Genomic DNA, 23,817 nt, shown 5'->3' with positions numbered 1-23,817 from the left:
TTCAGTACTATTTTGTTTAATAAGTGATAAACAGTTAATAAGCACAAGGCTTATTTTTGATTCTTGGTTTTGAGGGAAAATGATGAAAAAGATATATTTCTTAACTGTTCAAGCATGAATATAGTCCCACTGCAGGAATCTCCCTGCCAGCTGTTTGCACTTCACCTCTGCTGACCTCAATTCACTTCTCTCTCCTGAGTTGTGTCAACCTAATCACCTTAGATTCCTTCAAGAGGTTTTCTCTATAGTGCAAGTGCACTAGCCAGAAAGAGACAGAGAGACAGAAAATGAGAAATCACCCCCCAAGGGGAATGGCCACACCGCAATTCCTTCTCCTACATTCTCCTCTCGGGATCTTGGGCACGCACGCATACACTAACTGCTGGTCCCATAGAAGTGTGCCTTTCAAACAAAGTACAAGATGTGGCCGACAGTTCCTGGTCCAGGATCAATCATACTTTAAGAACTACAGACTTAGGGAACCAGCAGTTAGCGTAATGGCTATGTTGCTGGACTCCCATGTTGTCTACCGCGATTCACGTTCTGGACCCGGTGGCTTAAAACTCACGCCAGGCGCGTGTGCGTGTGTGCCTAAGATCCCAAGAGGAGAATGGAGGAGAAAGGATTGCGGCGTGACCACCCACCCTGGGGGGTGATGTCTCGCTTTCTGTCTCTATGTCTCTCTCTGTCTGGTGAGCGCACGCGCCCTATAGCGAAAATCTCTCCAAAAAAATTTTTTTTTTTTCTATTAGACCTCTGGTACCTTCATGGGCATGGGGTTGGTGGAACCAGGAGGGACAGTCCTAAATTCTTAGAAAATTACGTGGATTTCTTTCTTCATAACTATCTCTTCTTTTCTGCCAGTTTGCATAGCCATTAAATACTAATACAATGAATTCAAGATTTCAAGGAACTATGTGAATTAGATTGTACTGATTGTGCTTGAATTAAACAAATTCACTGTAAGTGAGGCTTTGAGATAAATACACAAGAGTGTGTATGTATGTGCGTGTGTATACACATATATACCCCTTCGTATATGTGTGTCTGTGTAGACATACACACAAGCATGACCTTCTTCAGTACTATTTTGTTTAATAAGTGATAAACAGTTAATAAGCACAAGGCTTATTTTTGATTCTTGGTTTTGAGGGAAAATGATGAAAAAGATATATTTCTTAACTGTTCAAGCATGAATATAGTACTAAAGAGAAATTAGGCATACTCACAAAAAAAGATAACATAAATTCCTAAGAGCTTTAAAAATAAAACTAGATTTTTTAGAGAAAAAAGTTTTTTTTCGTGAATAACTTACAGTTTAGCATGCTTTTCTGTTTTGCAAGAGATGCATCTCTGGATAGTTGATTGATTAACTCCATAAATCCCGAGCCATGTAAACGTCCCTCCCACTGAGATCGTCCAGAATGTGTGCCTCCTGAGAGGGTCCACATCAAAACTACGAGGGGGAGAGAAGTGAGAGAACAAATCACTCCTTGGATACCCAGCTGCTGCTACAGGGGATGGGTCACACAGCTCAGTCTTTATAAAGCATGAAATCAGACCTACTCAAATATATTCAGTCGAGATCCATTCGTTGCTTGCTCTATGACATTGTGTAATCCACCAGCATGAGCTGATCCTTGAATGAGAACGGATAGGAAGCCCACAACCATCACTACCATCTGAAATGCATCTGTCCACACCACCGCCTTTAATCCTCCCTGAAATGGAGAGAATGGAGGTGAGTTCTTGAAAATGAAGACCGTGATTCTTCTAACCCCGTGAGGCCTCCCTGCTGATGCAGTCATTCATTCATTATTCATTTATTCTGTGATAGTCACTGAGCATCTTTTACATGCCAGGTACCATGTTAAGTGTGAGAATAAATGGTAAGTGAAAAGGACTAGTCCCTTCCTTAACTTCATTGAGTCTACGATCTAGTGGGGAAATGTTAAGCAATAATATAGCTGTTTACTTAAAACTGGAAAATAGAATGAAGGACAGGTTACTCTAGAAGTATAAAGCAGAGGGAACTGGTATGTAAGAAAAGAGATACCTGGGCTCCCAGGAAATGAAAAAAAAGCTGGAATATATGAGCAGGAATATATGTCAAAAGAGTGGAGTTCTCAAAGTGCAGGTTGCTAAATTTGCTAGAGGCCAAAGCACATAGACCCTGACAAAACCACTCACATGATTTCTTAAGAGCAATGAGATAGCATTAAAAAAATTGTTTCATAGCAATTTCATTGGTGAGCATGTGGAGAATAAATTGCAGAACTGTCAGAAAAAGGGATTTTAGCGACCACCACTGAGTTTATTTTAGTAAAACACATCCATCATGACTAACATTTGATATATGGTAGAGATAGAAAGAAATTGATGAATTTAAATAATATTTTGGAGGTAAAACCAACACAAGTTGTGATTTATTGAACACAGGTAAAAGAGAATAAAGGGTAATCACCCAGGTCTGGCTTATACAACTTTTCTGTAAAATTAGTAACAGTGAACACACCCTGGAAAACCGAGATGGTAGAATACTTAGAAAGAAAGAAATCAGAGAGGAATGTTAGATTCCAGACATTCATGGAGGAAGGGGTTTAAGATGTTCAAATTGTGAAGTGAACAAACCAGAGTTTTAGGAAGATGAATCTAACAGCAGAACCTAAGAAAGAGTGATGAACCAAAGGGCCAAAGCAGCCATTATCAAACTTGGCTCCTCTTTAGAATCATTTCAATTACACAAAAGAGTGTGGTGGTGGGGGGGGGAGCATAAAAGAATGTCTGAATCCACCTCCATGGGTCCTGAATCCATTGAGGACTGGGTTGGCCAAGTTCTCTAGTTGAGATAAGAAGAAAGGAGGAAGGAGCGAGGCTGCTGTATTATTCCAGGTATTCAAGCCCTTAGGACTGGGAAAAGGTTGGTGAGCAAACAGGAAACAAATGAAATGTAGAAATATATTAAAAAGTGTTTTGAAAAAGGATGAGCACTATGAAATGAAGGATGTGATATTTTTAACATTCAAAAATAAAATAATCATCCCCAGCTACTCCTCCGGAGTGTCAAGAACTTCTACGAAAAGATGACAATCTTTATCTGAGAAAATTTCCCATTATTTCTTGTATAATAAAAATCAAAATTTAATTTTAAAAATAGACACTTCATATCCACTACAGGCATTATATTTTGTTGTATATTTTGTCCAAATCACGACTTGAAGAATAATAAATTTACCACCTCCCACCTGTGAGGTAACACTACTTTGACTTGCTTCCAAACTCTTATCTCAACACCAGATTTTAGTGATATGAAAAAGGTCAAAGGCTTCAGTTTTCAGAGGGTACTTGGCATTACCTACGCAAAAATCTGCTAAATTTAAACATCACTAGACAGAAAGCAAAAGAACAAACCACTTTACCAAAGATTCATCAAAAGACAGACTATAGCCACCATAGATAGTTCTCTGGCTCCTTTGTGTAGCAAGGAGGACTCTCTCTCTCTCTCTCTCTCTCTCTCTCTCTCTCCCCATTATTTCTTGTATAATAAAAATCAAAATTTAATTTTAAAAATAGACACTTCATATCCACTACAGGCATTATATTTTGTTGTATATTTTGTCCAAATCACGACTTGAAGAATAATAAATTTACCACCTCCCACCTGTGAGGTAACACTACTTTGACTTGCTTCCAAACTCTTATCTCAACACCAGATTTTAGTGATATGAAAAAGGTCAAAGGCTTCAGTTTTCAGAGGGTACTTGGCATTACCTACGCAAAAATCTGCTAAATTTAAACATCACTAGACAGAAAGCAAAAGAACAAACCACTTTACCAAAGATTCATCAAAAGACAGACTATAGCCACCATAGATAGTTCTCTGGCTCCTTTGTGTAGCAAGGAGGACTCTCTCTCTCTCTCTCTCTCTCTCCTGTCTCTCTCTCTCTCTCACAAACACAGACACACACACAAACACCACTGACTTTTATAACCTTGATGGTGTGTTGGATATCACCCATGTATTTAATTGATCTGTGCTATCTTGGATCTGAAGTTTTCCTCACAAAATCACAGACCTCTGAATAGCCCGAATCACTTTTATTTTTTAATCTCCTGAACAGCTTATCTTAGTAAGTGTGCAGCCACAAGATGATCAGAGGAGAGACTGCGATAAGAGCAAAGGTGTTAGATTAATTTTGGTGAGACCCTGAAGTCTCTAGCCTGGCTAGAGAGAGAATAGAGGCATGGTGAGAATTAGAGGACTGGCTGGGCTCACGGAATGAGAGATTTTCAACACCAGGCTAAGGTGCTTCTGCTTTAGCCTGTGAACAATGGAAAGCAAGAAAAGAATTGGGTCAGTCAAGTGGCAGGGAGAAATGAATGTTTTAAGCAGATTAATCTGAGAGAAGCATGCAGAATAGGGTGAACATGAAGAGGTGGAGACATGAAATCAGTTAGGGGATAGTGTATTTCATTTATTTTAGTCTGTTGTGATTATTAAAATGCTCAGACTTATTTGTGACATTGTGTTCTTTTCATTTCTATTTGTCCAACATTGTTTATGGCCTTTTTCCTCCCATCTTGCTTAGCTCACTTGGGGATGTTTTTGTAAATTCCATCTTCACTTGAGTATTTTATTTAAATTGATCTCTTTGAAATTTTTCCACACATTTTTAACTTGCATGTCCAATTTAAATAGTGTCTTAATCCCTAACAGTCCAAGGATTATAATATCCTTGAATCTGATTGCTCTTCCTGATGTACATGCTATGTTGTATAATTTGTGACTTGTTCTATTTCTTAATCCTAAAATTATATATAATAACAACTACTATTTTATATTGTAAATGGAAATATAAGTTTAATAATATATACAAATTATAATATAATTATTTATTAAGCAAAAATTTTGCTTAAACTTAATAAATGTTTACTATTTCATTTTCTTGTTATCACATTTTTCCATTTTTTAAAATTTTCTGGAGGGCGTATGTGCTCACTGGGGAAAGAGAGAAAGAGAGAAATCACCGCCATGGGGAATAGTCACACCTCAATCACTTCTTATCTGTTTCTCCCTTCAGGATTTTGAGCACACATATGTACAGGCCCTGTGTGATATTTTATTTTATTTTATTTATTATTATCATAATATTTTTATATTATATTGAATCTCATATATCTTTGCAGTATATATGTTTCTTTTTCCAGCACAATTACTACACATATCAGTCAAGACAAAGACATTACTACCCCATCATCATCATCAAATGGCTTGTCATCATTTTTTCAGATTATTATTATTATTTATCCTCATTATTTGTTAAACATTCGATCACTATATATCTTTTGGCTTGTATAAAGAATTTACCCTACATGAAATACTTCTCAGACCAGTCCAGCTGAGAATACTATACATGTTATCATCAACAGGTTTTTAAGCCATGGATTCAGGATTCAAACTGTGCAGCCGGCATGTGGGACCTGGCTGCCTTAATTACCATACCACTAGCTGACCCTACTTTCTTTTAATTAAAATGATCATACAGTAATATTTTTACTTTGTCTCTCAGTACTTTATTTAAACCTTTCTTAGGGAGAGATCCATTACTGTTCAATTTATTTGGTTCTCGATATTCAGTTTCTGAAAGATAGTTTTGTTGAATACACAATCACACATTGACAATTGTTTTTCCTTATGTTTCCAAGATACTATCCCATTGTTCCTGGCTTTTACTGCAGTTGCTAAGAAGTCTACCATCCATGTCCCTTTGTAGGTATCTCTTTTTTCCCTCTTTGGCTTCTTTCCAGGTCTCTTAATTATATCCACTATTCTATAGTTTCACTGATGTGAAACTATAAACTCTTATTTTGACCTTAAATATTACTTTCCCTAAGTATTACTTTAAATATTACTTTCCCTTAAATATTACTTTCCCTGTAGATTCTTATCAGTTTTGAAAAATTTTCAAGCTGTAATTTTTAAAAAATATTGCCTAGGAACCAGCAATTAGCGTAATGGCTATGTGACTGGACTCCCATGTAGTCGACCACGGTTCGATTCCTGGACTCAGTGGCTTAAAACTCACACCGGGCATGTGTGCGTGCATGCCCAAGATCCCGAGAGAATGGAAGAGAAGGTATTGTAGCGTGGCCATCCCTCCTGGGGGGTGATTTCTCGCTTTCTGTCTCTCTGTCTCTCTCTCTCTGTCTGGCAAGTGCATTTGCCCTATAGCAAAAACCTCTCAAAAAAAATATATATATATGTATACACACACACACACACACACACACACACACACACACACATATATATATAGCCTCCCTTGTACTTTCTTCTGGTACTCAAATTAGATATAAATTAGACTTTCTTATTTCACATTCCATCTGTCTCCATTTCTCTTTCATTTATTTCATTTCCTTGTCTCTGTTGTATTTAGTTTATTTCTTGACATATATCTTCCAATATGCCAATTATCTCTTCAAAAGTATCTACCCTTTATTATAGGAATTATATTATGTAGTTATTCTGATACTAACTCTTCTTTGAAATAGAATTATTTATTTAATTAATTTAAGGCATATTTGCTCTTTTTTATTCCAGAGGATATGGGATGTGTGTGTTTTCAGAGACAGAAGAGAGAGATAAGGAAAGCACCTCCCGATAGAGTGTGGTTATGCCACAATCCTTTTACCTCCATTTCTCCATTGCATCGGAATTTGCAGCACACATGCACATGTGCTCAGTGTGTTTTCCAAGTCTTTGGGGCTGGAATTTGGACCTTGGTGGGTCATCTGTGTTATGGATTCCAATGACCAGTACTTAATCATTGTACTAAAGAGATAGCTCACATATCTATTCTTTATTCAGCATCTTGAAGTTTGAATATATACTGCTCTTAAGAGGTTAAATCTCATTTGATGTTTTGCTAATTTTCGTTCAGTTACTTCATTATTTTGTATTTCTAATTATATTTTATTATAAGATAATCACCGCATCTTTATTTCTGGGCATCTTATAGTCCATAGCTGGAAGAGGATTGCACCATTTTCTTTGCAAGAGCCAAAGTACATCACTGAACTAAAATTGCTTCAGCTTCTCTCAATGATCCTAGCTTAATGCTACAGTCCCTAGCTCAGCTGATCTACATTGTCACCTGCCAAGGTTCAACATCTCAATAGTAACACTGTTCTCAGCACCTACTCTCAGGTCAGCCCCTTCGTACCTATCTTCCTACTACTTACTCTTTCTAAATACCAGCCTTATAATTCATGTTACGTTGTCAGGAAAGCCTTGACATATTTTTGCATAGAAAAATATGTCATGACTTTACTCATGACCCAATAGATCTACAGTTATTTTTGTTACATTATTTTGCAACTTTATTTTTTAGGAGAAAATTTCCCTGAGAAGCTATGATATTTTTTGCAAGCCCAACAATACATCAAAAAGTTGTTGTATCCTGCATAGAGTTATCCTTTTATGGGCACGTACCTGAGAGCAACTACATTGCCATACATGGTTAGAGATGGAAAGAATAGGATCCTATTTTTTAACCTGGTTGGGGGCGGTATACTTCTGGAATAGAGTTACAGTAGTGAGAATAGAAAGGGGAAAAAAAGAAGATAAAATTTTAAATGCAAAGAAATAATGAGATTTAAAAGTATGTAAAAGAGAGAGAAAGGAATCTTTAAGTGCATATAATCTAGACATATGCTACAAAGAGGATGAGACATGCACTTACTGGAAAATATGTAAATGATCTTCTCTACAATAATATGTCAATTATTTTATTTTTTCTCTATAGAACAAGAAAGAGGATGCAAACCATCACCACATTCTTTAGCTGGTTAATTCAAACTTGCACTTGGTACAATGACACATAAGATATATTCCAGTTATAGGGCATGGGTAAACCATAATTGCTTAGTGAATATATGTTGAACTAAACTATATATAGCTGTTATGTAAACATGTAGCCCATACTAACCAGGTTTCTGGATTAAAAACTGATCATGTATAAAGTCAAATGTTAAGTATAATTCAGCCTTATCCACCAATAAGAGCCAAAACAAGCTGTGGAATCCTCAAATTTATAAAATCACAGACATTCTCACATGCTCATACATGTGAAATTTGTTACTTCTCAACCACTAAAAGCAATGAAGTGTCAATGTTATTCATAGTTTATAATTGTTAGTAAGCAAATGATTTTCTCAGAGGTTGAATAAGGTCACCTACTCTCTAATCAAGGAGACATTTCTTTCATGAAATCTCTTATTAGGTATGACTTTTTTTTTTTTTGAGAGGTTTTTGCTATAGGGTGCGTGCGCTCGCCAGACAGACAAGAGACAGAAAGCGAGAAATCACCCCCCAGGGGGGATAGTCATGCCGCAATCCCTTCTCCTCCATTCTCCTCTCGGGATCTTGGGTACGCACACACATGCACCTGGCGTGAGTTTTAAGCCACCAGGTCCGGGACTCAAACCACAGTCGACTACATGGGAGTCCACTGACATAGCCATTACACCAACTGCTGGTCCCAGGTATGACTTTCCTAAATGAGCTCAGAGCCTAGTCTCTTCTATGGCTGGTAATGAAAAGAATTTTTCATAACACAATAGCACCTCCTTGAGAAACTGGCAGACAAGACGACATACTTTTATTTAATTTCAGAATTGCAATTTCTGCTATAATTAGATGTCTGTAGTTGGATATTTGCCATTATATCCCATATTAGGAGGCAATGCTAAATATTTTTTCACAGTTAAATACATACCAGGGTACAGTAGAATGTGCAGACGATTCCTGTTGCAAACACAGAGCCCCAGAGATCAAAGCCAGTCACTAGGAAAGCAGAGAACAATATTTAAAATAAAAATTTATCTGAAGAAAAATGAATGAGCAAACTTTGTAAGAACTAAGTTACCATATTTTTGCTAGTGTCTTTAGTGGGTGAATAAAAATCAAATTAGTGTTTTCACTCGTTAACTTTTTTCTCCTCTAGGAAAGATTATTTTATCATATTTTTATACCCTGATTTTATACCTTGATCCAGTTTATCATGTTCAAATTTTTCTTCCTAAAATTTTGCCTTTGGTCTAATCTAGACTTCTAATCTTTGGCCCAAATTTGGTTAGGGCTTGGTTTGTTTGTTGTTAACAAAGTTAGTCTGAGCACTCCCAAATCACCAAACACCAACCATGAATTAGTTTCTCATATAGCACATAGTCCAATTAAACTAAATATTGCAAACTTTCAATATGGCAAGCGCTATTGTGAAATTTATTTTCACTTTTTTTCCTTCCTTTTGTTTTTGTTTCAATATTCTATCCTTTTGACAGGATCGACTATAAGTTTAATAGAATTAATGCAAACAACCTTTTCTCCTGTACTGAGATTATCTATTTTATGAAATCACTAAAAAAAGACCACACACTATAATGACTTTATTTAGTGGCTATGAAAGCACCACACTAAAACTTTCATCATTTTGAAGATTAAAAAACAAAATAAAAAAACCCTAAACCAAAAAATAATAAAACTACAGGTTTGTAACTATGTGAGGTAAAAATCAAGTAACCAATTATTTGCATTATTTTCAACATAAAGCAAATTTTTAGAGCATTATGTAGTGACTGCTACAGTGATTGAGTAACCTAACTACAGGAATATCTCCCCAGCAAGGTGTTTTAGGGTTATTTCTATAAGACAAGAATTCAGGCATAAAATGAGTGAACTATGCCCAGGGGTTTATGGTAACTCACCTTGATTAAGCGCCAGAGCAGGAGCATACACCACCACTCCTGTGTAGAGAATCTAATGGAGACAGAAGACATCAGGTGAACAGCGAAAAAAGTGATGTGAAAGAAAACAGCCTAGAAAGTTCTTATTGACCTTGGACATGAATTTCTTTCAATTTGTTCAGCAAACATCCACTCTAATTTTGAAACTGTTCATCATTATAACTAGATAATAGAAAGGGTGTCAGTGATATATGAAGAGGATTGGATTTTTAAGATTTGTTCTAATTTGGAGATCTTATGGTTATATTTTGTATCTTTCTAAAGGGTGCAAATATAGACCACACTTAAATTTTTGATTTACGCTCTTTCTACCCACTCCCCTCATGCATACATGAAATAGGCACTCTGCTGACTTCATGAGATGCTTTACTAAGGAACAGAAGCACATTTTAACAGTTTGCTGAAAGACAGAATTTAGAATGGAGATGGGAAACATCTGTGAGAATAAAGCACTGTGCAGGGAAAACTGACAAAATGGATGATCTACATAACGAATAAATCTCACTCCCCCAATCACAACTACTATGCTGTTGGAAGTAATTTCGGTTTCCATTTTATTTCAAAAGCCATTCCACCATTTGGAGATTGACAAGAAGGTTTTAAAAAGCAAATTGTCTGTAGGCAGGTCTGTAGGCAGGTCAAAGAATATTGTTTTCCTGCTGCTTGCTCTCTAACACATCAGTCAGTCAGTGGGAGTCTTGACCAAGAAGAGAAGATGTTTATCTTGTGGCAAAAATAGTAGGAAATGTACTATGGTGTGCCACAAGCAAGCTTGGGGTGTCATGAATTTACCCTAAGCCTGGAGGGTGGGAAAAGTCTATAAGAGGGAGGAAATTTGTTGGAAACTGTCTTAAAATGATTTTCAGCACAACAGACATTTCTTATCTAACTCCGTTAATTAGTTATAATAATTAGTAATAGTATTATTAGAGTTACCAATCAGACCATTTCATATGTAAAGAAACTCATATAGGTTAAGTGGAAGTGAAATTAATCAAGAAGAATTTTTTTTCTTATATCTTATTACACATTTGTTTGCTATTTGCTATTTTGAATCCAGATGTAGGGGATCTGTGCGGTACGACTATCTCTTGATGTAATACCAAATCTTGAAAGTGCTCTCCTTAGAAGAAAGTAGTGTCTTCTCAGTATTAAGTAGATCCATTAATTGAGTTCATTACTGCCCAAATAAGCAAACCTGGATCCTGTGACCCACAATTCCCGTCTGCAGCAGCCATGGCCCCTTACCGTCTGAACAACGTAGATGGCTGTTGCAGCATAGCGCACTGGCTTGTTGAACCGTAGTTGTAAATACTAGAGGAGACAGAGAGAAAGACACACAAAGTTGGGGAGATTTAGATGAAGGCTGCTAAGAAGTTCCTTTTTTTTCTTGGTATTTCTCTGAGTTTAGTGCTTTGTCTATGCAATGTGATTTTGTGGCACATATGCTTGGAAACAACAAGGGGGCAAAAGTATGGATTTTAAAAAGTGAAAGATATGTTAAAAACCCATTCTTCTCCACCCTTTTCATGATGTCAGAAAAGATAAATGAGTTGCTTACATAAAAATTTAGGTTTTCTTACTTTCTACCCAGGGGTCTTCCTAGTGGATCCACTGGAGCCATTGTTGCCATTCCTATCCTGGCTGCCCCCAAATGAGTCCAATCCTTCATTTTCTCTTTTCTGGATTACAGCTGTAGCATCCCAACAGATCTCCCTAATACCAGTCCTTGCTCTCCCATTTCATCAACAACTTATCTACAAAACTGCTTCTTTTAAAGCACCTCTGGTCATGTCATTCTTTCTCTCAAAATCTTCAGTAATTTTTTTATCATTGACAGAACAAAATACACAGGCTTGATTTTCCAAATCTTCCACTGGCTGGCCCACTTCCTACCTATCCTAAGTCATACCACTAACCATCACACAAGTTGCTCTCCCCATAAATCATTGCTTATCATTCTACTCATGTATTCGTAATTTTCAGATCTTTCCTTGGCTCAGGCGGAACTTTCAATGTGAAAGCCTTGCTCTCCAAATGTCACCAATTCTTAGTCATCTCTTGAAAAGGATGACTCAATTGCTGTTCCTACTCTAACTTGCTCCTCTAGTTTGTGTGCACTCATTCTAAACCTTTTTCATGACTATCAGTTGTTGTCCTATATTTTGGCATTGTGTTTATCTTGCTGCTTTAGTTCCCTGTGACTACAATAACAAATTACCGCCAATTTGGTGGGTTAAAACAACAGAAATTTATTTCTCTCATGGTCCTGCATGCTAGGAGTCCCTGAGTCAATCTGGGCCAACATGAAAATATTGGCAGGGTCAGACTCTCTCAGGAGGCTCTAGAAGAAAAAATAGTCTTCTTCTTCCTCTCAGCTGTATTGGTTGCTGGCAGTCCTTTGCTCAGGCTCCATCTATCTCTGCATCTACAGTCACGTTTGCCTCCTCTTTTACCTGTCAAATATCCTATTACCACTGTCCTACAAGGATATGTGTATTATATTTAAGGCTCAATTAGATAATGCCAAATAATCTCCTCATCTAAACAATGTTCATCAAATCACATGTTCAAAGACACCCACACACACACCCGTTTTTAAAAAACCATGTAAGCTTCCAGGGATTAGGTATAGATATAAATGTGGAGGAATAGGGAGATGCTTTTTCAGGCTACAACATTTCTCTTTCCTGGTACATATAGGTAGTGTTCTATTTTGTCCATTTTTATCTTTGTCATGTGTGCGTATTCATTCACTCGACAAATCTTTGTTACTTGCCTTCCATATTGCACCCTAACACACGTGATAAGCAAATATGATATACCCAATGTCCTAAAGGACCATTCAGATTAGATGAGCTGACCAGTAATAAATATTCATACTAAACGAGTAAAGTTACAATCCTGACGTGTACTGAAGAAGAGTTACAAGGAGCTGTGGACACACTAAATGGTGGGATCTGACTTTCTATTGGAGGTAAAGAAGGGTTTTTCTGAGTAAGTATTTTAGGAGATACTAACACATGTTTTTCAGTGATTAATTAATAGCTATTGAATGACCAACACAAATTATAAAATTATCAAATGGCTTAAGAACTTAATTTCTTGTTAGTAGTTCTAAAAATAGCAGTTCTTTCATATCTGAGTTTGAGAGAAATCATTTTTATTAAATCAGGGATTAACTACTAATTTGTCCTTTTCCTAGAAATGATACATAAATGTTGTTTCATGGCTAAGAACTGGCCCTTTCTCTGAAAAAAAGAAATTCTTCTTGGCACAATTGAGGCTCAGTTTCATATTAACCCATATTTCCCAACTTGTACTGATAGCTTCACCCTTCAGAGAAAGAACCACTGTATTTTCTTTCTTTACTTTTTTTTGAGAGGTTTTTGCTTTAGGGTGCGTGCGCTCGCCAGAAAGACAGAGACAGAGAGAAAGAAAGTGAGAAATCACCCCCCAGGGGGGATGGCCACGCCACAATCCCTTCTCCTCCATTCTCCTCTCGGGATCTTGGGCACGCATGTACAAGTGCCCGGCATGAGTTTTAAGCCACCGGGTCCGGGACATGAACCGCGTTCGACTACATGAGAGTCCAGCGACATAGCCATTATGCTAACTGCTGGTCCCAAGAACCACTGTATTTTCAGGCCCTCTTTCTTCGGGTGATGTATTCAGTAGACTGTGAGTCAGGTTAGAGTCTAGTAAATGTGTGGCTGAGGGCACCAGATACATGGAAAGTATTCCTAAAGAAGAAGGGAAGTCAGAAAGGACTCAGAAGTCTCAAATATCACACTGTAAAACTTGCGATGAAGATAGCTTGGGTTCAAATCACATGCCCTTGGGAAGATTCATTTGCTGCCCTAAATCTTAGTTCTCTTTTCCTAAAATGGACACTGATAAGAATCAAATGGCCTAGTGCATGATAATGCCAAGTAAAGATCAAGGAGTTAGTAGGATCCTAGTGACTATAGTGTTCACAGTGGGTGTAGCACCTGCAGCTTATCAGCACTCCCTGTTCCATACGAGTTGATGGTTTCCAAACGCATTTGTGATTACTTGGCTGAGGGCTTTCTCTCAGACCTTGCAAGGGAAGACCATGTTATCACTGGCCATCAGCCAATGACTAAAGAGATTTTTGGGGATAAATACCCCAGTTTCTTGGTCTTAGAATGGATCATTCCAAAACATACTCTGTCCTCTCCCTTGGAGATCCGCAGTAAGCACACACCCTAGTTGCACCTCTTATTGTCTTCCTCTTCTCCCATGTCTCATTTTGCTGTTTGCTTACCAGTGTTTCCTGAGATCACTTCCTCCCAGAGTAACTTGCATTCAAATCTTTGTCTTAGGATCTGCTTCTAGGAGAACGCAACATAAGAAAGTGATATTTCTAACTGGTATAATCTAAACAGAGGCTTTAAAAATGCTTCAGTAATGAGATGTGTCTTGCTGACAAGAACTCTTTTCCACCATGTAAAAAAAACCTGAATTATGTCAGCTGCAGTAGCACAGTGGTAATACAATGCTCTGCAATGTCAAAGCCACATCAGAAGGTCCAAGGTTCATGTCCCAAGGGCTCCTTATACATACTGGGCACACATGCATGATCCTGACTGGCTGATAAGGCTGGAAGTGGATTGAGGTATAAGAATAGTGTTGGTAGTGACTCACTCTTTCTCCTAGAATAAATAAATTACTTAGAAAACAAACAAGATAACCTTCTGAAGGATGAAACTAAATATAACAGACAAGCTGTGTCACCTGGATTTCCCTAGATCAGAAAGCCCCTAGCCAAGAAAGCCCCTAGCCAATTCATCACCAGAGAGCAGTCACATAGATGTCCTCAAGTGAGGCACAGAGGACCACCTGAGCTAGGCTACATTTGCTGACCAACAAAATAATGGCCAAATAAAATTGTCGTTGGAGAAATTTACTTTGGAGTGGCATGCTATACGGCAACAGATAACTGATAACAAAAACTGGTACCAAAAGTGGGAGACATTGCAGCACCGCAAAATACATGGCATTGGCCTGGGAACTGAGTAGCACATGAAGTCTGGAAAAATGAAGGAGAAACTGTTTCTGAAAAATATTCAAGCCATGAAAAGACTGCAGGGATCTGGAAAAAAGTCAATGGTTTTTACATCTCAGTTTAGTTCCACTCAATTCAGTCAATTTAGTAACTCTAGAGAGACAGCATTTAAAAAAATAAAAATAAAGAGTAAGTGAAAGAGTAGGATCAGAACTTCTGACTTCTAAATTTTAATGAATTCTAGTTGAGATTTGCTGACCTCTCACTCTGTAATCTAAGTCTCTGCTTTCTTATTGTGAGATAAGCAAGAATATTCTAACTGCATAATTCCATGGCCGGAAGAAAGCATTCCTTATTCCTTACAGTGTGTTCACTCATGCACTCAATGGTCAACTTCATTGCAGACACAAGCTACTGCTTCAGTAAAAATTAAAAATGAAAATTCAACAGCACACACACACACACACACACACACACACAAATTGCATGATTCATGTCTCCTTTTAAAAATACCAAAGGTGAGATTTTTCATGCTGGGTTATTTTAAGAACCCAAAACTTAATCTAGCCACACAATTTTTCATCTCAGGAAATCGCAACTCAACTTTTCTTGTTGATTCAAGCCCAAGAAACATGGGGTCCATTTTTATCCTGTCTCTCTCACTTTCCACATCCAATCCATGAAAGAATCCTAGTACCTATGCCGCACTTTTCAAACATACCTACTTGCATTATCTGTTATCACCATTATTTATTACTCAGATTGGGGCAACAGACTCCAAACTGGCCTCCTGACCCAGCAGGGAAACCCCATAATCAGTCTCCACTTGCACCCAGAGTAATACTATCAAAATATAAATCCCATCATACAAACGCCATATTGACCCATCTCATCCAAGAGTAAGAGCAGATCCCAATAATGACTTAAAAAGGTCATAACATTGGTTCAGATCCTATCAAACTTTAAATATCCATTTTACACAAATATTTTGTAACACCTTTTACTATGTTAAAAATAGTATTCAATAAGAATATCTTATACCTATGCATATAATTTCTCAAAATAAAAATATAATTATCACAATACCTCAACTATAATTTAAAGAAGAACTAAAAGAAAAGCCATTTACTAGTTTAAAAAAAAAGTATGTAACATATAAATCCTCATAAAGCTCTATACAAGAAAATATAGTAAAGTAGTAGCCTATGCATTTTCAAAATGAGAAATTTTAGACTGAAGAGAAGTTAGTATCTCAGAAGCCATCAAATTGAAGGAGTCTAAGAAAAGTGATAAAGTAGGTAGGTAGACAGTAGTCTACAGACCAGTGTGAAAGGGAAATAATAACAGACTGAATTCATTAGTATATGATCAGAGAAAGAAGAAAACAGCCTTAACTGAAGTAGAGATAACATGACGGGACTAATTATAAACTAAGCAGAGGTAATAAAAATGTATGATATTGCAAATGAGCTGAGCCTAATATATAACTGGAGTGTAAGAACATTCCTTATGCTTTGACACAGGACAGGGTAGTGAGAAAGTAGCACAGATGGCATGTCTTAGTCTTAAAATTCCACCACACATCAAGACATTTACATCAGCTGGCTATTGCTGTAAAACACCCACCCCAAAACTTGTTGGCTCAAAAACCAAAGATGTATTATTTCTCAAAACTCCAAATATGGTCTCTGTAGTTCCTCCATTCATTTCACCAGACCATTCATGTGGCTTTAACCAACTGGAAGATCAAGTGAGTGAGAAGATCTGAGGTGGCCTCACTCACATAGTTGGCAGCTGGTAGTGGTTATTGGCCAGGTGCCCCTGTTCTCCTCTGTGTCCACTCAAATCCAGGAGCTAGACCAGCTCTTCTGGCTGACTGATGCAGTAGTATCAAGGCAGTCCTCAAAAGAACCAAGGCAGAAGGTATGAATTTTATGAGGCCTAGCTTCCAAACTCACACCATATCATTTTTGCCAAATCAAAGTAAGGCCTAATATCAACCCAAGGTCAAGGATTGAGAAAGTCTCTACTTCTTTTAGTCTTCAGTATTTAAAAAGACTCTGGAAAGTATGTCTTTGAATATATGAAAAGTGATAGAGAATGGAAGATGATCAAGAAAATGGAACTTCAAAATGCTACAGTAAGAGACTGAGGTATGAATTTGGGGACAGTTAGCAACAATAATATGAAATTCTTACATAGTACTAATATTTCCAGGCTCTATTGATGGTATTTGCATGTGATATCTACTCTTCACAGACATCTTTTGAGATAGAATTTCCTATTATTTCTATTTTAAACATGTAAAACTGAGGCTTAGAGAAGCTAAGCAATTTCCCCCAAAGTCACTTATCTAGTAAGTAGCAGACCTGGTATTCAAAGCCCAGTATACTGAGTCTAGAGTTATGCTTTCAACACCTATGCCATAATGCCAATTCTAACAAAGCAAGATGTAAAATTAAAATAACCTTATACACACTTTACATAATATGGATGTCTTACTAGGGTACTAAATTTTAAAATATGTACAATAAGCAATAGCAAATATTTCTAAAACAATTTAGTAAATCAGATTCAATGAAGTCCATGTATTTCGTATGTCTGTACTTATTTTTTATTTTTATTTATTTATTTATTTACTTATTTTATTTTTGGAGGTTTTCGCTATAGGGCGCGTGCACTCGCCAGACAGAGAGAGACAGAGAGACAGAAAACGAGAAATCACTCCCCAGTGGGGGATGGCCACGCCGCAATCCCTTCTCCTCCATTCTCCTCTTGGGATCTTGGGCACACATGCACACATGCCAGGCGTGAGTTTTAAGCCACCCGGTCCGGGATGCGAACCGCGGTTGACTACATGGGAGTCCAGTGACATAGCCATTACGCTAACTGCTGGTCCTTGTACTTATTGTAACTTAAGTCCAATCTCAAATCTCCTCAGTTACATATGAGGGAGCTTCAAAAAGTTTATGGAATTAAAGTTTATTTTGCTGCAAAACAGTTTTGAAATCCATAAATGATTTTTTGAATAATAGGCATTTTTCATGAACTCTTTCAACACTTCTCATATTTGCAGTAAGTTTTCTTTTCCCCAGTAACTGAACTACTTTACTGAGGCCAGTTACAACTAAGTATATATTCAGTAACATATATATAATAGACAGATTCAGAGTAAGTTGTCTAATAATTTTAAAACAATGCCCTTGTTTTACTTAATTTCTGGAAAATGTGCTCAATTATTGTGTGTGTGCATGTGTGTGTGTGTGTGTGTGTGTTTGTACAACTTTGCATTTAAAACTTATTTTGAACCGGGACCAGCAGTTAGCGTAATGGACTCCCACGTAGTCGACCGCAGTTCGTGTCTCGGACCCAGTGGCTTAAAACTCACGCCAGGTGCATGTGCATGTGTGCCCAAGATCCCGAGAGGAGAATGGAGGAGAAGGGATTGTGGTGTGGCCATCACCCCTGGGGGGTGATTTCTCGCTTTCTGTCTCTCTGTCTCTCCTCTGTCTGTCTGGCGAGTGCACGTGCCCTATAGCGGAAACCTCTCCAAAAAAAAAAAAAAAATCATTATGAACCGAAGCCATATTAATTTTTATTTGAAGTAACTCTTGAGCATCAGGCCATTGAAAGATGCTGTAGCACATGGTGGAATTATTGATTGTGTAAATATAACAGTATCTTTTTTTTTTTTTTTCAAGAGAGACTTTTTGCTATAGGGCACGTGTGCTTACCAGAGAGAGATAGACAGAAAGTGAGAAATCGTCCCCTAGGTGGGATGGCCACACTGCAATCCGTTCTCCCCTATCCTCCTCTCAGGATCTTGGACACACATGCACACAAGCCTGGCATGAGTTTTAAGCTGCCAGGTCCGGGACTCGAACCATGGTTGACTATGTGGGAGTCCAGCAACATAATCATTATGCCATCTGCTGGTCCCAACAGTACCTATTTTAAAATGTTGTTTTAAGGCCAAATTAATTAATGACTAAAGTACAGAGAGTAGTGTTTAGCACCAGCTAAATGCCATATGAATTTGGGTTCTGGTATTCTTACATAGTTTTTATTTATTGACTGGCTAACTTACTTCAAAGCAAGCCCCATTAGGAGAGGGACTCGGTTCAATGTCTTACCCCCGGGGCCCCAGAGTGCCTCGAATACAGTAGATGCTCAATAAGTATTTAGAAGAAATGAATCGTGATTGAAATTATATTCCATGTATGTGCAGTTTTTTATACTTAAAAAGTCCTTTCACATTAAGCTAAACCTTCATGAAAGAACATATTTGGCATTTTCTATGTAAAACCTGGATCCGCAAATTGCTAAATAACTTGCACACAAAGTGATCCTGTTGGTGAACAATGGGCTTAGCAATTCAACTTCTATTTTTCTGACTCCAATTTTTTGCTTTTCCTTTCATGTCTTTTGCTCTAATAATTACTTATGTGGGAATTCTTTTAAAATGCATTGTTTTGTTAAAAAATAAACAGAAAACTCAGCTATGCCTTTGGAAGTCAAACCTATAGAGTTGAGAAGACAAACTAGAAAGTGCTTATATTTTAAGAAATGCGCTAATGAGCGATGGGATATGTCTACATTTTTATTATAAATTAAGATAGAAGTTATTCAGAATTTTAAAATATTGCACTGTTACTAACCTTTTGCTCTGAGGGCAGGATCAATGTTAAATAATGAAAGTAAACATCTTCTTTTCATTGAAATGTACTTCTTCTCACATTTAAATATTGGATATTTGTATTCAGCTTTGAGCATGATATTTTTGTTGAGTATTATTGCAAAGCCAAGTCACAACTGCCTCATTACCTGCTCATTAAAATAATCCCCATATTTATATTCTTTAGCAATTTCTTCCCATTAAAAATATTTTTGTATTTCAAAGATTGCATCATTTCACCATTAAAAATATGAGCCTAGTAATAATTTGCATTAAAGTGCTCAGCTCTACTCTCTGATAGAAAGGCCACTAAATAGGAAAATAGACAAGGTACTTTCCTAGTAGACTTGATCCACCATTAAATCTTGACTAAGTCACTTATCTGTATCTCAGTTGCTCTGAAAAATTATAATATTTATGGTATATATTTGTCTTTATGAAAAATAACACTAATAATAATAATAATATCAACTTTCTTTCACTGAGGACCTCCTGCAAATGAAGCAATGTGATATATACTTACAATACAGGTTCTATTTAATCACTGCAGTAGCCCATGGATTGACACTATTATTTCTTCTCTACAGAGGGGAAATATGTGTCCATATGCAAAGTTTAAACTTTTTTCCAAGAGCATTTTAATATTTTTTCCATGTGTAATTGTCTTAAAAATCAGTGCAAATTCTTCAATGATACAGTGTGATCATAAAGATTATATGGATTCTCATCAGGGTGAGGAGATGCATAAATCATTCAAGTGAAGAGAAAATAGCAACTCTTGCTGAATTAGAGAAGGGAGTGATCCTCTTACCTCATAAGTGCTGGTGATGCCGGATCTGTAGAACACAGGGAGAAAAAGCTCTGCTGTGAAGAGGATGACAAATGTGTACGCAATGAAGAAGAGAATGAAGGATGCCCCAAAGCGGTAGACCTCGGAAGGGGCCCCCAGGACAGTGACGGCCGACATGAAACTGGCTGTCAGAGATAAGGCTACAGGACCGAAGCTCATTTGCCTTCCGCCTACAAGGAACTCCCGGGAAGTTGCCTTTTTTCTCTCCTTAATAGCAAAGAACACCCCAATTCCTGAGGAAATGACAAAGAGAGCTGCAAATACAACATAATCCCAAACTGCAAAGTTCTTCACCTCCATACTGGGAAGTATGACACCAGAGTTGATTTCCAACAGTTGTCAGGGAGAAGATGTTTCCAAAAGCAGTTTAGTCTAGCAGATGCTTTGTGGAGAGGAGGGTGCAATGTGATTCCCTGAAGAGAATGCTGACCAGAGGCACCATGTGGATCTCCAAACACCAAGTTGTGCTCAGAGAAGATCTCAAAAGATGATTGTCAAGAAGAATCTGGTAATAGTATTGGTATAAATAGATGGCAACTTGAAATGTGACCTTGGCCAAGAGCTGTTTCTCTCCTGAAGCAAATGCCAGGAAGAAGGAATTTAGATATGTGCTGACACTGATAATGACTAGGGATGAGATGGACTTGCTAGATAACCTGCTTTTTTATCACCTAGATTTTTTTAACATAAAGTTAAACATTACTGGAAAACATGGACATGATAAAAGTTGACCACTTCAGCATTTTCAGTTAGTGAGATGGAAACTATAAAATGCAAGCACAGCCCTCACTGGTGTCTTTCTCCTGAGTAAGGGAAGGTGGAGGGTGTACACTTGTGGTTGTTGCAGCAGTGGGTGTGGAGGAAAAGGAGCAAAGAATCAGGATCCTGAGACCTTTGCTCAAGTTCTGGCTCACCACCAGTGAGCTGTGATATTTTTGACGAATCATTTAACTCTGAGCTTCACCTGGAACACAAGGATAATAAGACCTTACAAGATTATTAGGAGTCTGTAAATATCAGACTTCCTGATGCTCTTTTTCCTGACCTGTAAAATGAAAGATAATGTCTCCCTCATTGGCTATTATTTGTGCTCACAGTAGAGCCATAATAGTTCAATATCTCTTGATTGTAGGATTCTGGATTTATCAATAATTTTAGCTCTTAACTTTATCTTCTCCCTCTGTCCTTCATGTCCTATGAGGGATAAGTTCTTATACTTGTACCCAGAGGCTATGCTGGAGTTAGGAGTAGGACAAATGAGTGAAGGGAGGTGAAAATCGGGTCAGTGATGTCTGGTTTTGCTCTCAGTAGACTCTGTTGATGGTTTTGGAGAAACTTCATCAAACCTTTTGGAAGACAACTTCTCCATTTTGTTCATTCTTCTCTTTCCTCAGTGGTCTCTCTATTCCCACCAATGCCTATCTATTCTACATGATGTGGTTAATGTCTCCTTTACTCGGTGGAGCTTTTCCAGTCCCACTATCCCAACTTTCCTGTCCCTCCATCCCAACTACTCCTGAGCTAGTGCTTCTACTCCTGTAGAAACAGCCTCCCAGACTATTCACTTTGTACTCACTTTTCACTCCGCAGTTCTGACCTTTTTTAAAGTGTATGTCTTCTGAGTTAGGGGAGGACACTCCCAACAGGGTCTTCATGTCTTAATCCACCCTCAGGCTCAGCCATTCAGGATCATGGACATGCAGGCAACCAGCCTGGTGTGTGCAGGGAGACCTTGGGACACAAAGCCAGGAACCTCTATCCCCATATATTTACAGAAATCTGTGTGTGTGTGTGTGTGTGTGTGTGTGTGTGTGTGTGTGTGTCTGTAGGCATCTGTGAGCTGTTGCAGTTGACCAGTACCTCGAAGACAGAGTCTAAAGCCCTAGTCCCTATGTCTAAATAAGTAGTATCCATTGTAGAAAAAATGGGAATCATCAATTAAAGAAGAGAAGAAAACTAAAATCATAGTGCCCAAAGACAGGAACATTTTCACTTTTGACCTCTGAATAACTCAGTAAATGTACAATTATTTTTTTAGTCTGAATACGTCTTTACTCCCTACTTTGCCCCATGGATTGACTTAGGCCTCAAAAAGCTGATACACTTTCACTTACAAGAAATCCCTATTCAGAGCTGTCTAGGTCCTGTTGCTTTAATTCTTCCTATTTGTAGAGTCGATATGATCAGTATTAACAGAAACTAGGTCTTTACTATCTCATCCTACTCTATGCTTTTAAATATTTTCAGCATGAAGTACAAAGGACTTCCAAAAGTTCATGGAAAATGTAATTAATAAACAAGATCGTATTGGTGCAAAAGTTTTGAAATCCACACACAGTGGGGTTTTTTTTTAATAATATTTAGATCCCTCAAACTTTTTGAAGACCTCCTCATCTTCTAATTATATACCAGGTTGCATTGTCTCAGCAGAAAATCATAACTCTATTTGACTTTCAGAACCTTGACTGCTTTATATTTTAATATTAACACCACTTACGTGTTAATAATCAATCCACAAGACACATAAACAACTTGTTCAAAGCAGGTGAATACTGGTTCAAAACACTATCATTACATCAATGATGTCCCAAGGTTAAATACTAAAAGCTTGTAGCTAAAGAGTCAATGAGTAGTGCTTATCTTAATTAAACTCTGTGCAGAGACAATAATGTCTGTGGGATTCCCATTAGCCTCTAATTTCAAGGCAGAGTAGTTAATTTCTGGGATATGTAAGAAATTTCATGCCTCTCATAACAAAGTATTCCTTTCTTTCAACATTTTGCTGATGATAAGACATAGGACCAACTTATTAACTTAACATTCAGTTATTTTCCACATCTGTAGCCTTTTCTTCCTTGGGTAGCATTCAACGTCCTCAAATTCTCTTTCTCTTTCCTGTTAGCACTCACTCCATGCGAGGTTCATGCTGATTATAAGGTATAGCATCAATTTATTAATAATTTTGGAGGAAAAACAAAAGAACCAGTATATTTAATGGCTGCATCTATTAGAAAACATATTCCTATATAGGAAACGTTAACATGGGAAGAGGGAGAAGACAAATGCACCTCTTTGACTTAAAGAAACCCCAATATCAACATCTACACCTTCTCTCAGAAGTCCCCAATGCCACCATTCAAATTTAATGCTTTGAATAGAAAGCTTGGACCCCTATCAGAGTGTAGCATTGTCACCTGCCACACACATACTCCCCCAACAAGGGTTTATTCGGATATCCACCCTGGAAGACTGTTAACACCATTGTGTTAAGTGGAAAATATTCTATACCTAGAACAAAATATGAAGTCTTTTTTTCCAACCTCTCTCTCTCTCTAGGCCATCTTGTGATTCTGGACGTGCTCCTGAATGTCTCTGATTTTCTCCATGGATGATTCATACCCAGTAGGTGAGTGTGCTGCTTCCTGAGGCGGTGAAAGCAGTTCTTCCATCAGTGAGCAT

The 23,817-nt window shown here is 37.6% G+C and overlaps 1 protein-coding gene across 1 annotated transcript in view; it reads right to left on the bottom strand.

Annotated features, from left to right (window-relative positions):
- Nucleotides 1–20,978, bottom strand: part of SLC5A12 (solute carrier family 5 member 12) — a 50,386-nt gene extending 29,408 nt beyond the window's left edge. Inside the window, exons 1-6 of the mRNA XM_006157682.1 lie at nt 20,320–20,978; nt 11,053–11,118; nt 9,766–9,817; nt 8,778–8,845; nt 1,567–1,721; nt 1,316–1,456 (exon numbers count right to left, since the gene is read on the bottom strand). Of these exons, the coding sequence (XP_006157744.1) occupies nt 1,316–1,456; nt 1,567–1,721; nt 8,778–8,845; nt 9,766–9,817; nt 11,053–11,118; nt 20,320–20,658 (821 nt within the window). The 5' untranslated portion in view covers nt 20,659–20,978. The remainder of the gene's footprint in view (nt 1–1,315; nt 1,457–1,566; nt 1,722–8,777; nt 8,846–9,765; nt 9,818–11,052; nt 11,119–20,319) is intronic.
- Between the last annotated feature and the right edge of the window lie 2,839 nt (nt 20,979–23,817).

This window comes from Tupaia chinensis, unplaced genomic scaffold (genome assembly GCF_000334495.1).
Source record: "Tupaia chinensis unplaced genomic scaffold, TupChi_1.0 Scaffold000555_1, whole genome shotgun sequence".
Taxonomy (NCBI): Eukaryota; Metazoa; Chordata; class Mammalia; order Scandentia; family Tupaiidae; genus Tupaia; species Tupaia belangeri.
The sequence above is the reverse complement of the archived record's forward strand: the minus strand, read 5'-3'. Positions and strand labels throughout refer to the sequence as shown.